Source organism: Myzus persicae, unplaced genomic scaffold, assembly GCF_001856785.1.
Source record: "Myzus persicae strain clone G006 unplaced genomic scaffold, MPER_G0061.0, whole genome shotgun sequence".
Lineage (NCBI taxonomy): Eukaryota > Metazoa > Arthropoda > Insecta > Hemiptera > Aphididae > Myzus > Myzus persicae.
The window spans coordinates 195,098-214,856 of NW_019100626.1; the positions used below are offsets into that span (position 1 = coordinate 195,098).

The window sequence follows — 19,759 nt, forward strand, 5'->3', positions numbered from 1 at the left end:
TAAAAATTATTAAGTTTGAAATATTTTATACAAACAAAAGGAAGTAATTAGTTTAAATATTGTGAATAAAATATGTTTAATTGTACTGTTTGAACAAAAATAATATACCTTTATTACTTAATATTTCACTGATAAATAAATCCAATCAAATTGAATTATGAGGGTAATTTATGACCGTGGGTTCGTGGCTAACCTTTCCTGAAAATGTTTGAGTAATCGTATAACTAAGTAGTCTGCACAAGTTTCACAACACATCAAAATCGATGATAAGGTCATCCTGGTCCGACTCATTGATATTGTACATGGTTTCACTTTTTTTCATATAGGTACAGTTTATACCTAGGTAATATCATATAGACGAAGAACAGTAAAATAATGAGTTTGTCACCAGAAAATACTCTTACTACCTAGCAAAACCCTGAACTAATTTTCACACTATGACTTATTTTAAATACTCGTATCGAATTTATCACTTTAAAAATAAAATATTTTATACACCTATCATTCAATGTTCTTCAACGCATAGCTTTGTGTAAAATAATCCTTGGATATTTTAAACATTATCATAAAATATGATTTATTTGATGAAAAATAAACAATATCAGTTTAAACAAACAATTCATATCTTACAATAATAATAAAATATACATGTATAATTATCGTATTGAAATTTGATATTTAGTTGTATATACACGAGTGGCTTTTCTTTGTGGGACTCAGCAGCGTCTAAACAACTCTCTGGAATCTATGATTTTAAATTGTTAAGGTAATAATTAATAAATAACAATATTAGGACAAAATGATTTTACCTAGTTCACTCAATTATTACTCAACACTTCAAATAGCTGTTTAATTTTTTAATAATCACATGATCTAGATTTAATTTTTAATATGTTGTACCCGCTGACTTTGAATAGTAAAATAAAGTAATTAGTTATAGTTAATTATATTATATTATTATGGATAAAACGATGAACGGACTGCACCGCTATTTTCAACTCAACAATAACCACAACGGTTTTTTGTCAACAAATAATCATGTATGTAGTATGTGGGTACCGTTATTTTATGATGGACTAGACTAGACTCTATAATATCACTTTATTTTTAATAGAAGTTGAAGACACATGAACGCTCGTGAAGGTGACTCTCCCCCTGATCAATTTAATTGAAAAATGCCAATCACACCTATAGATATATTATGCACTTCAAAACGTGGGTGCTACGTGAATCTGGCCCCTATCGATCATATTTCCTTTATATTTGACTCAGTAATGATTTGCAATATTTTCAAATGATTTACAAAATTACTATCTACATAATTTTTAAATAAATTGGTCTTGTTATTGGTCGGGAATGAGGGTAGCTTCATGCACGTGAATGTATCACACTCCCACAACCAAAACACATCAAATCACTGATATTTTATAATTTTGAAAATATTGAGGTAGTATAATCTCATAAAAATTATTAAGTAGTAGGTTCTACCTTAAGACCATAGCACGCTTTCGATGATTTTTCTCTACATTGAAAATACATGAACCATAAATTTGTTTTTGTTAATAAGTAACCATGGCAACGAAAACGTTACCCAAAATCGGGTTGAGTCAGAAAATCAAAATATCTGAACCCAGCCCAAAAACATACTTATGTTAAAATATTCAACATAGCGTTTTACCACGTAATATTTATTATATTATGTTAATTTTATTTATAATATACGTAATAATTCATGTTGATGCAATGGTGCATGTTGTTATAGAATTTGTAAGAATTACATAATAATAGATTGTAATGTTATTTTATAATTGTTCAAGCTATTTGCATTACATTAATTTTAATCATTTTTAAAAATATTTATTCTCACCTAAAAATTATGAATTATTATGTAGCTATGTAGGTACTAGGTATAATGAGATATTATTATTTTTCACAAAAATAAAGCATTATACGTATACTATACTTACTTGGAAAGTTTAAGTCCACTGAGAATGTTTTTGAAAATTATAAACTTCTAATAATTACATATAAATGTAAATATATATAATGTAATAATTAAAAATAATTGAATGTTTAAAATTGGTTCCGGTGACTTTGGAACATAAATAAGTAAATAACCTTCAATTACCTACTAGAAATATATCTAAAAGATTTAATAAGTTATAATTATTAGTTTTTTTTGTATAGGTAAACTTAATACTATCAAACATACCGAGTATAATTATAAGTATGATAAATTATTATTTTTCAAATTAAAGCTATTCAATTATTAATTATTATCTTCATACAACCTATATATACCTATTGTACTATGTATCTACTACCTACTTAATTTTAAAAAAATACAGTTTACAAAAATTACATAAGTTAAGTAGTTAGGTACTACTATTACACATAAAGTTTTCAGTAATTGTAGTTAGTACTATTATTACAATACTAATTGAAATTTTATTAACTGTAATTAGGATTAAAAATGGACTTATTTATAAAAATGGAATCATATTCTATTTTATGTACTATATCAACTGCGTATTAAATATTAATGTTAGTTTTGAATAAAATTGATAGTTAAATGGAATAAGATAATGTACCAGGTACATTGTACCTACTTAATTTGTTTTAATTATATTTTATTCTTTCTGCATATTATTATATTAATACATATTTGATATTATAATTAATATAGTATATATGTTACGCCGAATTTGTGAAATCAGCAATGTTGTTACCGAATGCGTGAAATCGGCAACTCAAACCGCTGATTGAGTTAAATCTTCAAGACCCAAAACTATAAAACATAATTGAATTTAAATAAGTGTGTAAAACACTGGAAATAAAAACCATGTAAAAAAATTTAAAAAAACTTGTATTGTATTTTATATTTTGGCAAGTATATGGCCGGGCTGGCAGCCAAATTGCACATCATACCATTTTTTTACATGTGCAATTTGTAGATGAACAATTTTTACGACAAGTACAACGTCAATAGCCTTGTCCGGTACCAACGGACCCCAATCTAACAAGTTCCCGTAATGAATATTAATTTTGTTGAACGTCTGCTATCGTCAGAGAATAGTACTCGGTAGCTACCAAACTGTTCGGCATGTGCTTAGAATCCCTTCTTTAGTCCCGATACGAAATTTGTCATATTTTTCTTCTATAATAACTGCAAGACGGTTTGCTGCATTTCCTCGCCCTTGATCCATCGACGGGATTGACACCAGCACATTGTCACCAACTTTTAAAGGAGGGAGGATGCTTTTGCCTCTGGTTACCATCCTGTCCGCTTGACATTTTAAATTTTGAGCTGCAATGTTGCGTCGGATAAGAGTAGGATGATCGAGTTTCGTATTGGGAATAATATTATGCTGCGAGCATATATAACATATATAATATATTGACAGTGTTTTGAGCAAGTTAAGCTTTAATCAGCTTATCTTATAGCATAGAAACTTAAAATTAAAGATTGTTAATTTTTCGTTTTGTCTCATAGTTAAGACTTCATTACTTGAGATAGGTATTTTAAACAAGTTTTCTTATTATTCCCGAAGTATAGATTTTTAATTAAACATTGGAATATTTTACAACATTCAAAAATATATGATAACTCAGACTGATCGAATTTTTCAATAGATTTCAAAAAATGTCAAGACAAATATTGAAGAATTAAAAATAATAAAATTGAAATTTTTATAGAAATCCAATAAAATTATGAAAAAGCTATCATTTTATTTTCGAGCTGTACCAGTATAGTATAGGTAATATAAGTAATAAATAAAAAATGATAAAACAAAACTTGTTATACAAATTTGTTACAGATTAATTAGTAATAATTATTAGATACTAATTACTAGATAAACAATGTCGGATAGTATTTCCTTGTGGCAATATGCACTAGTTTTACATTAATCACATAAGTAAATGGTTAAAACTCCTTGTGTATAGACTAATATACATAGGTAATAGGTATAGGACTTAATTAGCCTACATGGTATTATTTAATTTTTTATTATTTGTTCATATGCCATGAAAGTATTGGTTTTGTACCAATATATTCGTGTGTTGATTTAATTAACTTAATAATTAAAATCCATAGTCATTATTTTCCTTGATAACTTTTAAAATTTCTATATTTCAATTACTATATAGTATATTATGTTTCAACTTGCACCATTTTTTGTCATCGCCTTTAAGGCGCCTCATATTTATTTGTTAGTAGTATTTATTATGCTCTACTTTTCCGCTCTTTTGAAATACGGATGAATGGTTTTTCTCATTCGTATAACCAAATATTTTTATTATTGATATATCTATGTACGATTTATTTAGCATATTGCATATCCATATAGCGTATATGTATGTGTATGTATACCAAAACCAATTTATGTGTATCAATATTCAAAATATTATTGTATTTGAATATTAGTTGTGACTTGTGAGTTTATATAAGAGATGAATTTGATATAGATTACTGTTAATGGTTATCTTCAGAAGGTGCATATAGCATTGATCATCTCATTGGAGTGTAAGACTAATTTAATTCTCACAAAGCTAAGTGACAATCTATGATTTAAACGTAGTAATATTGAATTTATAGTAGTAAATTTAATAAATTTAACGTAGTAATATTGGTCATTGATAATATATTTTAGTATAACTAAAAACTAGTGTCATAACTTAATATAAGTGACGGACTTGTAGTTGACGTTTTTTTATTTTAGACAAAATATTTTAATAACAAATTGTGTACTATTACCTGCGTGTATTACTGTCATAATTATAGTAGGTCATTGGATTAATTTCTACGTTTTTATCTTGACATCAAAAAATACAAGTAAGCCCACACATTTCAAATTAAACTTTTGTTTGGCTATCTTTTTAGATGAATAATGATCAAAATAAATTATAAATTTAGAGTTTAGATTGATTTTGTTATGACATTTTTCCTTGAACTCTTTTTCATAAGATTATCATATGAACACTGTTGCAGACAGCCAATAATGGTGCTTGGTACTGATGTTTATATTTAAATCTATCTTTGCAAGTTTTTGACTATGTACACATCATACCTATAAGGTATGGTTATTTGCTTATTTATGATCTATCTGTCTATCGACTTATTGATTCTATCGTCCATCACCTATATTAACTATTAAGAAACAAATAATCACTTAAACTTTAAAGTGAACACAATACTTTTAGATATTGTTTGTATTAGTGATACATAATAATACGATCATAGTATATTTATTATATAGTTTATATTATACTTATTCTTTATTATTTATGTATTCAATATATTGAAATAATCGATACACAAATATATTGTTATTGTATAATATGTGCGTAGAATTAATTATTTTTAATTTAATTTACAATGTTTATTTTTAAATTAAATAAATGTTTATGTATAATCGAAGGAAGTCTATGTTAAAAATGAAAAAAATATGGTAAATATCTATGTATTTGCTTAAAAAATAAACATAACCCATAAATGTATTTAAATTTTAAATATGGTCATTTAATGTGACAAAAAAAATATTAGTGGGTATTTATTATATAGAGTTTATACTATAGAGTAAAAGTATAAACTACAAATAATTTAATATTTAATCAATTATTACGCTTAAAAATATATATTTTCTCTATACATTCATTATAATTTTAACAATAAATTACTTTGTTAAAATGTTTTTATATAAAATGACATGTTATGTTGTAATAATTTCCATAAAATGAAATACAAGTGCATAATATTATAAATATATTATATAAATATTTTTAAAAAAAACCTGTGTAGTCGCTGTCTATAGGTAGTAGAGTTTGATACTAGATACCTAGTTAATTGTCATTGAATAGGACACTGTAATGAATGAATTACGTTTGAATTCAATTATAAATGTATTGCATCCATGAAAAACGATTGTGAGCAGTAATAGTGTGTCTCTATTTCTAAGGATATTTTATAAATTACTTATATATACATAATATAATACTAAATACTATAGTACCTTATATCGTAGGTTGAACTAATTTTTGCTAAACACATTGCATAATAATATAATACATAATTATTATAATACTTTTAAGATATTACTTATTATACTATATATTATTGTTTTTAATTTATAAGTTATAAGCCAATACCTACCAACGTACCTACCGTAAAATGATATTAAAATGGTCGTGCTTAATATTAGGTTAAATATTATGAATATTGCATTATGTATGCACAATCATTAAATACGGAATAGCTAAAAATTTTTATTAAAACAAATATTACAAAACTCCATAAAAGTTTAATTATAAATAATTTCATCAAAATTTAACTAAATTTTGCTCCCGTATATGATATACTTTTATATTACTTTTTATTATACTTTTTAATTACTTTAAGAACAAATTAAGAGAAACATATTGTACTAAATTTTTAGACCTAATAAATCAGTTTTTTTGCCTAAACAATTTTTTAAATTTCAAATGTCTGTAAATAGATGAAACAAATGTTACAGATTTTGTAAGATGTTTTGCAATCTGTATTTTATCTTTATACTAGCTTATAATTATTCATCTTTTAAGATGAAAATTTATGTCGAATGATACTTCAAAATTATGCGCTTGAATGACTAGACATTTAAATAACATAAAAAATGTATAATATTATATAATATATTATAATATATTTAATATACTGTTGACGATGTTGTAATATAGTTTGTTTCGGTGTTTTATTGTTGTAAAATAATATTAATTTAACTCTTTAGTTAATAGCCATAAGTATATCGTATAGGTATGTATTTTATTACATTTGGATGTGGTAGATTTGGATATATAATCTCGATACAAGGCATCAATATGGTATTAATTTTCTTTATTATTATACTATTGTCCATTTATTAATTTGCATACTGTATATTATAAGCGTCTTGAACAAATTCGATCTTATATAATTATTATTGACTAGAGGCAATATTTATAAAATATATATACTATTTATAGTTTATATAATATTCAACGAATATTAGAATGTGTAATGTTCATATCTTATCAATATGACACATTGTAAAAAAAAACAGTAGACGTGTGCCTTGTTTTTTTAATTTAAATGTCTAAAATATTGCAATATTACTTTTTTAATAACCAATTATAGTTGTACACTATAAAGAATTCCTGAAATCCCGTTCTCTGCTATACTTATAAGCATGGACTAAGATATCTTAGTCCGTGCTTATAAGTCAATATTAGTGACATTAAGTATCTTTTCACTGCTATAGCTGATTGATAAGAGTTTTCTTTGAAATCAGATTAATAAATTATAATTTTTACAACAATCTAATAGTAATACAATAAATAAATCAAAAAATGAAACAAGAGGCTTATATTTTATAATCTATACCGAAAATTCTATTAAAATAATCAACCCTGATGATGGTTATAAAGTATTTTTCCTTTAATCACAATGTAGCATGTTCAAAGAAGTATTTACATTGACATATGAATGTATACATAATCAGGGTTTGTGAGTTAATGCATTTGCATAACAATCTTGTTAAGTCGGATTAATGATAGGTGACATAGAAATCCATTTCAAGCTACTATGGTTGAGTATTTGAAATTTTGTTTTGAATATATATGCGTTTTTCTATTTGATTGGGCATCATTTGATGAAAATACAATAATTTATATTCTTGCATTGTATAATATATATATATTTTTTGAGACGTAGAATTATTATAAATAAAACTTGTAGCCCGTGTTAAGCAATTAGTTATCGCGACGTGTGTGCGAGTGCGTTAATTCAATTAACAATTTCTGAAATTTTTAAGGCATATTTCAATGTATATTTTGACTGTTTTAGTACATGAGTGCATACATATTTAGTCATTTGTTAGGACATGAACTCATGAGCCCTGTTTATTGTATATAATATGTATACAAAAACATTTTTCATACTACAAACTAATAATATTTTTACATGAAGTCAGTCGTCCGTCCACTTCCACATACTTAAATTCGTCGAGGGTTTGAGAAAAAAAATTTGGGGAAGAGAAGATCTTTTTTGTTTGTTTTCCACTTGTCCCACTTATTTATGTATTTATAAATAAACTAAAAAAGTATAATGGTGTAATATTATATACTATTATTATTTTGTAGAATATCCACTATTATCTAGAATTCTGGTAAATTAATATATATTTAAAAACATTCTTCATTTATTTGCCGTGATTACTTTTTTTCGTTCAATCAATTTAACAAAGCTAAAAGCATATCGTTCAGTCTAATTTACATATTTTTTTAGTGACATTTTTAGAATTTATGTTGTAAAACTGTAAAATTATAGGATATAGGCCCCTCATATAAATTCATAATGCTATAAGCCAAGCATACTCTGTTAGTATACTATTAATTTATTTCTGTAATATCCATTATCCATACATATTATTGATTGTTCTAGCTTATCCATTAATTGCTATCTAACTAAAATTACAAAATAACATATATTTCTAGTTTTATATAAGGGCGAAACATCGGTGGTTTTTCTATTATAGTTATATCCCAGTCTGAACTCATATATTATTATATTATGTGGTTAGTGAATAATGAGAAAAAGTTGTTATTTTTTAAATAGTTTAACTTTGAAACTTATTGATTTAAACTATCATAATATGTAATTTTTTTTTAAATATTCTATTATATTAAAACATCACTAATATATTTCATTATACATAGTTACATCCATTATATTATCCATCATTATACATTTAAGACAAACGAATATAATTATAATAATGATAAATACAATAGAAAACACCTATACCTTATTCCAAACGAGGAGATACTAGACTTACGTAGCAAAATCGGGTTTGCCTGTGGCCGCCTGGTGTTTTCTCATTTGGAACAAGGTATAGGTAACCCAGAATATGATAATTTATAAATAACTAAAACGGCGTTTAAAGTAGGCAAAAATGAATACTCTAGTGGGTAGAAATGATACTAATTTACGGCTGCACAATGAAAGTATAAATTTTATATACTAACAGAAAGGACTTGGTCTCAACTTTTATATTATTAACTTGCTTACATATAGAACGTGGATAGTGTAGGGTTGTGTAAGTAATATGTAGGTAAAATAAATAGCACACATTTTTGACCAGATGTGGTTTAATTAATTTGACCAGGTATAGTTGAAAACCATAGGTCATTACCCACCTTGTGCATAACAATTTATAGAGTAAAAAATTGTAGTCTAATGCTGTATAAAAATATTACTTAAAAAAATTTTGATACCAAAAAATTGTATTCAACATAGGATAATCATTTATTTTAATCTAATGCTTATCTTGATTTTTAGGGAAGTAATGACAAAGAGAAAGGTCGTCGACTATGACGTTCCAAAAATTAATTTGGTAAAGGTGATTATTTCATTACTATATTGTGGTATATAATATATGCTACAGTTAAAGTGTTGAATCAGTTAGTTTATGAAATACCTGGTAATTTATAAAATAACCAAAGCTTATAGGTAATGTACATAATTTATACTTTAACTAGTTATTTTATACATTCCCTGGCATCACTTCGTTAATGTGTCAAATTGTAAATAACAAAATATCATGATAAATAAATATTGTTCTAACATTTTCAACAATTTAATACAACATATTAAATCATATAAGATTGACGTCCGTTTATTTTTTATTTTTTATTTATTTGATACCTATCTATACATTATAGTTACAGGAGTGTTATTACAACTATACGCTCGATCCCAGCTCACAGTATGTTCAGAAAATTTGTTAGCTGTAGAAGCTGTTCCAAATAAAAGTATTAAATTAAGGTCTGCGGCAACTGCGCAGTCACTGGGAACTGGTCAGGGTTTTTTTAAGTGCACTTGTACCAAAAAATGTGGCACAAAGCAATGTGTTTGTAGAAAAAGAGGTATTGTGCAACTCTAAATGCCATAATAGCCTTACACGAACAAATAAATAAATAATATAACTATAATTAATTCAGTAAAATAAAATATTTTAATATATATTTTAAATTTTAATGTATTTTATACTTTGACGGATATCAAACTGAAATTGTATTGAATAAATATAGATATTCTATGAAATAACTAGTTAAAGTACAATTTTCATGTATTATTTCATACTTCAACTAACATTCGTAGGTAGTTCATGAACTACCTAGTTATTTCATAAAATAACGGAATTCAACACTTTAGCTGTGACATATACATAAATTTCAATGTTCTATACTGATCGCTATCAAATACGCTTAGTTGTTAATTGTAATTGCAATAGTAATATTTTAATATTATCGTACCGTTGTTCAAACAGTTATAATTTAAAAAATCGTGAGAGTTGCAATAGTTATCGCTGATGAAGTGAAACTTCTTTACAGAGGGTATGAGATTCATCATGGCCAAGTATTAAGTTTATAATGGAAAGATAAAAAAAAAATATTCAATTAAAATTAATTATTATTATACAAAGATAAGATGAATTAATTATTATTACCATAGAAAACTTAAGGTCCAAATCGACGACTGGATATTGCAGCCGGCTTCTGTCGTCTGGTTTTGTTTGCATTTGTACAAATGTATATGTATATGCAGAGTTGAATTGCGGTAAACCGACAGTGATGTTTTTCGACGGACGGTCGAAAGACCAGTTTGCCCAGTTCGCCCAGTTTGCCTTTTACGGAATATTTACTGAGCTAGTAGGAACACGGTGACTGGCTATCAAAATCCGATAGTCTTGGACCCTTGTATCGAGTAAGCCAAGCCCGTAACGCATTTTGGTCGCAATGGTTAAGCCCATGAATCCGACTTACGCTACAGCACCGAAAGAAGTTATTCACTTAAAAAAACCATTAAACGCTTATATGAGTTTTTACATGTTTCATACAAATCCAATCTAATTTTATTTAAAAGTTATGGTCGACAACTTTAAAATTTCAACATTTTTTTTAGTTTATAGTACCAAAAAATAACATTTTTCATTTTTCTTTTTGTGAATATGAGTTTTTTCAGCCCTAAAATTTTGGCGAAATTAGAAATTACCTATATCCTAATTACTTTTATTTTTATTAATGATTAAGTAATTTTATTTTTAGAAAAATGTTTTTTTCAAAATAGAGGTTTTGAAAATCCGTGTGGTGTATAGTACGTAGGTATAGTACTTCAATAGATACGTTTAAAATTAAATGATATAACTATCGAAAATAGTAAGATTCAAAATAATATTGTACAACGCAAAACAAGATTTCAATTCTACTCTCGACTTCTTTGTTATACATCTGACACCTGATACAAAATTTGGTTTTTTACCGACCTGTTGCTATTATGGTTCAGCGAAAAATTATGAATACGGCATGTGTTAGAGTGTTAGACGACAGACGTTAGTATCGATATGCAAATATTTATATAATTTAATTGTTAAATGTCTGGCAATAGGTATAAAACATAAAAATTTACACTATTTTTAAAGATTACAGAATAGTGTTGTGACCTAGACTGTCGTTGAATTGTCAGAATAATAATAAATTCCTTAAGCTGACCGCCTTATATGTATATATACTGCCGTATCTTATCATAAGAGTGGTGGCTACTGGCTATCTGACTATACTAAGCGGAATCAAATTGCCATTCGATTGGGATGCCTTTTAAGTCCGTCTTTCACTATAGTACCAACGTGAGGCAGGCCACTAAAAAGGTCTCACATCTTACGACTGAGAGAGAGAGTCTTGAAGGGATCACAATTAATTTTTTTTTTGTATTTGTTGAGTTTAAATTGTAATCAATAAAAAATAATATTTTGATATAAAAAAAAATGTACCTATACGACTTACATTAATTCTAATTAATTGAATATTTGAACACGCAATTATGTCGTATGAATTCTTAAATCGAAAACGGTATTTCATTAAAGAATTATTATTTAGAGAGCACCAATTTATCTATGTCTTAACAAATCAACTAGATTGAAAATAAAAAAAATTCTTAACTCTAAAATTATTTGTAAACTATGAATGATTTGAATTTTGTAAAAATTTGTTCTTTAAACGCTCGTAAAATTTAATTTAACTTTTGGGTAGGAGTTTTTTTTGATAAAGGTAGACAAACTTATAAGGAATCTTGTACTCAATTTTTAAAATCTAAGGTATAAAAAATTTTTTTTACGAATTTCTAACTTAAAATAATTTGAAAATTTTAGTGATTTTTATTAATATTGTCGAAATTCTAAATTCAAACGTTCATAAAAAATAATTGTAGATTTACGCTCAACTTTTTTTTGTAATTTTTATAAAACACCACTAACGAAGAACCTTGTATTCAATTTTCAAGTTTTTTGACAGAGTGAAACATTTTTTATCAACATTGGTTTAAAAAAATAATAATAATAATCGAACATTTCATATGCCTATAAATAGTTAAACACAAGTCAAAATATTTTGGTGTATAGAAAATGCGAATATAAATATAACATAGAAATATGATGAGACTGAAACAAATCTTTTTGGGTATTATATAAATGATTTGTCTGAATTGAAGACTACATTTATTAGAGTTCTTAGTGAACATGGCAAATTGTAAACATTACGATATGCACTATAATTTGTATTTTATTATAAATTAGGTACTTATAAATACTTGTACAGTTAATTATATGAAACATTAAGCCCATTAAGTTATTTTATTGTATTATATTTAGAGTACAAGTATGTATCTATACTGTTATAATCATTATACATTTTTTTTGTACCACTGAAAATATATGTTTATGTACATTTTATTTTCAATAAAAATATTATATTTACAAGAATACCAAATATTTGTAATTTCATTTGTCTAATTACATTTGGTGTAGAATTTGTAAATAAATGTGTTCGAATACGTACTGTCTGGGCTATATATATTATATACTAAACAATAAAACTTCATATTAATTGATATATAGGTACTTAATATTGACATATAATATTTTAATCTATTTAACAAAAATATTTATTTATTTTGAATTGCAACATCAGAAGTTGTTAATTTAACCAAGTGTGTTGGTTAATACAACATTAATAGAGTGTTGATTCTTAATAAACAGGCTGTGAATTTAATGCATTTGCATGTTTTTTTGCTACACTGTATAATAAAATAGATTCGGCCAAAATTTGTTTTGACTTATTTATAATCCAAATATCAAATCTTATTTTGCATATTTTTGCATACCTACTTCATGGGCTAGAGCATATAAATGCATGTTTTTAATAATTTTTTTGTATAAATGCTTTTTTTCGTAATATTTATATTATTTCGGTCAATCTGTTCTAAATTGACATTAAAATATTAAATATATTTGTATAAGCTATGACTTGTATAGTTTCATGGAAACTATTCTATTTTTACTTGGGTATTTAACGTGTATTATTGACTGAAATTGTACAAGATACTTCGACAAAGTTTAGTTAATTAACAGGTACAGCTGGAACTGCTTTTAATAACAAATAACAAACAATTCTCAATAAAAACAAAGGATTTCAAATTATGTGTAATATTTCAAAAATATTAACTGGTGAAAAAGAGAACGTAGGTTTGGATATACCGGAAGATTTAACCAGTAGCGACATGACGTATTTCAAGTTAGCCCCAATAACTTTCGTTAGGTGTAGAAGTAGAACGCTTATTAATAATAACCCAACTATCATCAAACTGGTATTGCATTTGCACCAATTGGACCTAAGCTGGTACCGCTGGGTGTTAAATCTACTTCAGATTTCTAAGTGTGTATTGTGTACTTACCTTGTATCGTGGCGTATATGCTTGAAGAACTGCAGTACGTTATAAACTTTGAATTCATATCTGCAATTTGCATACCACGTAAGTGTATAGGTATTCTAGTATCGAATAGTTATTAAAACTACTTTCGTAGCATTAACTCGTGTAAAATCCAAATGGACATTACTTAATTCATTTACATTTGTATAGTAAATTGTAATAAACTTAACGGCAAAAGCCAAAAAGTATCCATCACAGTTTTTATACGCAACTGATAAAGGGGGCTTAACACTGATACTGTAGCGTAAATTGTTGTTTCGACACACGTACAATATGCATATAAAGCCGAAGGATTATTATTAAGAATTTCGAAAAGTAATCAAAAATAGTTATACCTATGTGGTGTTTTCTAATTTTACCTATCTTAATCTATTGGACACACCAAATGAGTTTTTGGAAAAAGCTACAACTGCAGTGACTTGAGTTATACCACGCAACCCACAAGGGATGGAGGAAAGTTCCAAATCAGTTTGGGTTCTGCAAGGGCGCACTAGTACGGACTACATGCAGAGGCTGCTATCTATATATAGATATTATAACTTGGCCAAGTTTATATCTTTGAAGTATATTCTCACTGAGACTTGTTGACACTTCTCTCAAGCCACCATTTCTTACAACATATTATTATAATATTATACTCATTCATACTACGCATTGTCCTAGTGTTTTATTATTATCTATATAATTAATAATAATAATATTTATTATTATTATTATTATTATGTGCCATGGTGGTGGCCCAGTGACTGACTGCAATCACGTAAGATTTCTGACGCTACGCTACGCTAGCTAGCTCTCAGATGGGTGACCACCAGGGTTTTTAGAGACAAAACATGGCACACATACATACCCTTGGTTGGTACCCTACCGACTCAAAAACCCACCAAAAAAATATAAAAAAATAACTCCTACTATACAATCTTACACCCAATAACCTATATTGCCGTGGGTTACCTCTAATAAAATAGTAATTATAATATTATATTTATTGATCAACATTTTAAAATCATGTGTAAATAATAAGATACCCCTCTAATTCCTTGTTATTTTATACACTATTAATATATTATTATATCTACTAAATCACTGTTTAAGTTACTGTTGTAATGTTGTAATTATGTTATTGTCTTTATTTATTCGAATTATATAAATTGACATCTATTGTTTCTGACATTAAAAATTGTATTGTACAAACTTAACAATAAATTCAGATGACTAAGTCGGGGAAACTAGAAAAAAAAATTAAAAACATTGTTATAATCCGATTGAAATTGTATCAAAATTATTTTAAATTATATAAATCGCTTTAAAAGTGTTTAAACTATTTACGTGTCATAGTTATACTATGCATGTGTAATGTGTATAGTAAATTATATGTATCGAAATAAAATAATTCCATTACAATATAATATAAAATAATATAACATGGGAATAAAATTACACATAGCACATGATGTGTCATACTTGCCTTAATATCTATACAGTTAAGTACTTTTTACCAACGTTTTCCGGGGTTTTATTTAACCAGCATTATTATGTTGAACTATGTGATTATTTCATAACCAGAATATTGGTTTATCCAATCTGTCTTCGATTTTTATCTTTCATGCGTGAAGACCCAATTAGATATAGCCAATATATTTCTCTCAAACATTTATTTATTTTACTTATATAACAATAGTAATTTTCTAAAATAAACGTAACTAGTTCTCAGTAAAACGGTCACACATGAATTCGTTAAGAAAAAAAAGTAGATCTTTGAAAATAAATGTGTTATATATTTGTGGTAATAAAATTATAAAATAACATATATTAATTACAATATTGGTGTATTACCTATATATCAGCCATTATATAAATACAATGAGTAATAGTAATAATAATTGTGTATTATACTATCACTTTAACATACCAACATAGGTACTTAAGGATACTAAGTTATAAGTTATATGTAAAAAAAAATATAAATAATAATATAAAAATAATAATATAATGATAATGATTATAATATGTATAAAAGTATAATATGTGTGATAATTTTGCTGACAAATATGTCAAAGCAAATATGTTAAATTAAAGACTAGACTGTTATATAATAAATTGTTTTCCTGTGTCCTTTATGTTGGAAAATGAGTATAGTTATCGGAAGTTATAAACCATATAATTACCTCGGAGTAGATCATCTGAAAGTAAAATCTATTAATGAGGATTTTTTTTTAAATTAATGATTAAATGTACCTATTTGATGTATTTTTCATAAATATTAATGTTTGTTTATATTTTTTATTCAATAACAGACATAATTATGTACAACTCATAGTAATAATTTTATATTTTAAATATTTTCATGATGTAATAAATAATTATGAACAAGTTTAGTCAATTTAATTTTAAACATTGAATTTATGGAACACATAATAATATTTTTTTTAAAGCATAACATTATATTGAACCAGGCATAATAAAATGTGTTTTAAAATTAGATATTATTAACTAACTCAAAACTTGTTTAAGGTACATTACACAAAAAAAAAAAGATTTTTATATTCTAACTTAGAAGGCTTATGGACTTTGAATATAAAACCCTTATGAAAAGTGTACTTGAGTTATATTAATTATTGAATCAAATGGTAAAAATATATTCTTTAAAGTTCGAAAGTTCGAAATATTTAAAATAAAAATGATCATAATAATTATAGTTTGAAAGTTGATTAGTATTAATTTTAGTTTCAAGTAACTATAAACAGTAAATAAAAAAAATATAGTTTACAGTTACGGGTCGTTAATTGTTGACCAATTACTATCAATAATAGTACAATAAATTCTCTGATGACTTTTATTTATTATAGCATTAAAATAGACTTTGCAAATATAAACAAAGAAACTTTCTTACCTAAGTAAATAGTAAATCATACATTAAAACTTTAATAATTTGAGATGGTGTGATATAATTAAAAAGGACCTAGAGTCACTGAGTAGAGGACCACAGGACTAGGCTAGAAAACATGAGCTGCTGATAAAAAAAATTGAAGGGTTGGATGTGTGACGGTATGGTCTTAATAGCAGATGGACTCTAAGAAGAAGAGTTATAATAAATTAATATTATAATTTTAAACTTTAATTGTAATAAGTAATAACCCAATTGGCATTTCCCATATAAAATACTTAGCCATTTTTCAAAACTATGGTATAGATTAATAGATTACGAATACACAGACACAGTATAAAATCATGTTAAACACTTAAGTTCCCGTTAACCATTTTATATCATTCATTCCGGGATTGTATTCTAGTATCTATTAAAATTGTTAAAATTCATTACGAAATCGCATCTTTAAACCTATTTTTAGACGAGCCTCCATTATATGAGTAACGATTTATACTAATTATACAGTATGCTATACAACAAATCAAAAATAATCGATTAATTACCAATTGAATTCGAGAGTTTATAAAATATAAATATAAATACGTCTAAAACACGACCGACTAAACTGAAATATTCTTCTCGAAGCAACGAAGAACGACGATTAGTCTGAAACGAATTTTAAAGCGTTTTCCCGGGAAATTAAGAGGAGAACCCTCGTGAAAAAGCAATAAAAACAATAAAACAACTACTGGGAGCCAATATGAGGACTTAGTTTAGGTAACAATTGTTGGTATCATCACCTTTGGCTGTTTAATAGTGTTCGTAGTGGTCTGGATGGTTGGCGTGACCGGAATTGTGGACGACCGCGTTAAAACCGTTTTCCTTGTCGGCCACGTACTCGACGGTCCTCAGAGTACCATCGGGATCATGCACGCTGTACGAGCCCTTTACCACATCGCCATCTCTGTACTCGTGCGCGGTCTTGTAGTCGCCTGTATGCGGGTCCTGTACGCCGTACTTGTAAGAGTACTTTGGATGAGCCTGCCGAAAACACACACATGCACACTCACGTTAGGGAATCTTGCAATTATGTCGTAAGTCGTGAAGTCGTCGCCGTCTGACGCTCGGTGTTTTGAAAAGGAAACGAAAAAAATTATAATATAATGATAAAACTATGTCGGATTTTCGCACTAGAACGACCGACAGTAGACACGATGCACATTATTATGAATAATTATGATATTGTATTATAGGTAAATAGGAAAAGGTTGGTGAACCGCATATTTGATTTTACACTTTTTACTACAACACCATATTATAATGGTGATACCCACATAGTAGTCCACGTGGTCGTCGTCGTCGTGTCCGCCACCGCCGCCGTAACCTTGAGGATACGATTGGACCGTAAAACTGACGTACAACAGGACGCAAGAACCGACAATAACCTTTGGCGAGAAAAAAATCAAAGAGAAATAGTTTAATAGACGAACAAAATTTATCTCAAATGAACATGATCTGACGCTGTACCTTGGACAACATTTTTCTTGACGTTGAAACAAACGATAGGTAACTATAAATTATAATAAACGTATTACAGAGGATGATCGAAAAACGGCTAAGAACTGTACACACGTTCTAGATCGATTGATGGCGAGAATCTATTGTATTCCGTCCTGCGATCAACACTATATATAACTACGTCGTTCCAGGCAGTCTTCCACTTCTTTTCACACGATCGGTTCGTGTTGCAAACGCAAACATTGCATAACGATATAATATTATATTATAGGTATAATATATACCTGTACAATAAACGCACAGTATTTTGTTTACATGGCGAAACGGTCCATAGGATGTGTTCACTGTTCACTATAGTTGTAGTCATTATTATTTTTTATTCATTATGTTTTTTGTTCTTTTTTGTTTGTGAGCAGTATAGTGAGGCTTATAAAGGTTTTCAAAATAGATTAATATTGTATGGCACAGCAGCAATATATCCACCCCATTCGGGGTGCGTCTGTATGTATGGGTAAAATGTATGTCATCGTGCAAGTAGGGTCGTCATATTGCATTGCACAAGCATATTATAAAGTAATTCATTTCTAGTTAAAAATAAATTGTGATAGTTATCAACCGATATTTTATGTAACATTATTATGAACTGCTCGTAAGTTATTACGATATATTGAAAGTTAAACAAAAAAACAGTTGAACCACAAAATAATATTTACATTCTATACTATGATAGGTTTATTAGAAAAAAAATACTTATTAATTAATATATTTATAGTGAGTACATTTTGGTTAGTGAAAAACATGTATTCGTTATACATTTTTGTGTTAAACTTAAATATTTACCATACTACTTACCTGCATCTTCTGATAGTTAAGTGTTTGCAGTAAAATTTTCTATTCGACTACTTACTTTTAAAATAATAATTTTTAATATGAAATCAGCATATTTTGATCATCAACTGTCATTGTTTATATTTAAAATTATAATAATGACAAATGTATGGATATTGCGATGAACATTTGTATTAATTTATTATTTTAAAACAAAATAAAGTTTTTTATTATTATTATTGATCATAAGCATCAGTAACTATGGGCTATTAGCATTTTTTGGGAGGCTGCGGTTTTGTTGAGGAACACGTGTATGTGGGGCGAGGATTGGTCACTAAAACTGGGTTGGTCATCTATCTGGGAACTAGATGTTAACCGAAACCTGACCTCAGAACACGTTAGTGACAGAGGCCAACTACAGATAAGGCGTTTTTTTTATAGCTATAGTTATCGTTTGCCAAATTATTATTGAGTAAAGATCAAATAATAATCTTTGCTATCTATACTCAGATGATATACGATCTGAACTTTAAAATGAAATGTAATAATTAATTAACTAATTCATTTGTTTTAAATGTTAAGGCATGTATTAACTATCAAGTACTCACTCTCATAATATCACCAGTAGGCATTTTACTCATATTTCAGTATTTTACTATACCCCAACTTAATTTGTTTTTAACTGAAAACTAATTTGGATTTGAAAC

At 27.1% G+C, this 19,759-nt stretch overlaps 1 protein-coding gene across 1 annotated transcript; it reads right to left on the reverse strand.

Annotated features, from left to right (window-relative positions):
- Window positions 1-15,879: 15,879 nt before the first annotated feature.
- On the reverse strand, window positions 15,880-18,365 carry LOC111037530 (cuticle protein 19-like). The gene is made up of 4 exons (XM_022320164.1): window positions 18,234-18,365; window positions 18,041-18,151; window positions 17,507-17,747; window positions 15,880-16,020 (listed from the first exon to the last, which is right to left on the reverse strand). Exons 1-3 carry the CDS (start codon window positions 18,243-18,245, stop codon window positions 17,517-17,519), a joined length of 354 nt encoding a protein of 117 aa, XP_022175856.1. The 5' UTR covers window positions 18,246-18,365; the 3' UTR covers window positions 15,880-16,020; window positions 17,507-17,516.
- Window positions 18,366-19,759: the final 1,394 nt, after the last annotated feature.

Excerpts from the sequence above, each read along its gene's own strand:
- LOC111037530 (XM_022320164.1), bottom strand. Across the intron at positions 17,748-18,040 it reads ACGACCACGTGGACTACTAT|GCTCATCCAAAGTACTCTTA; the intron begins GTGGGTATCACC and ends TGTTTTCGGCAG.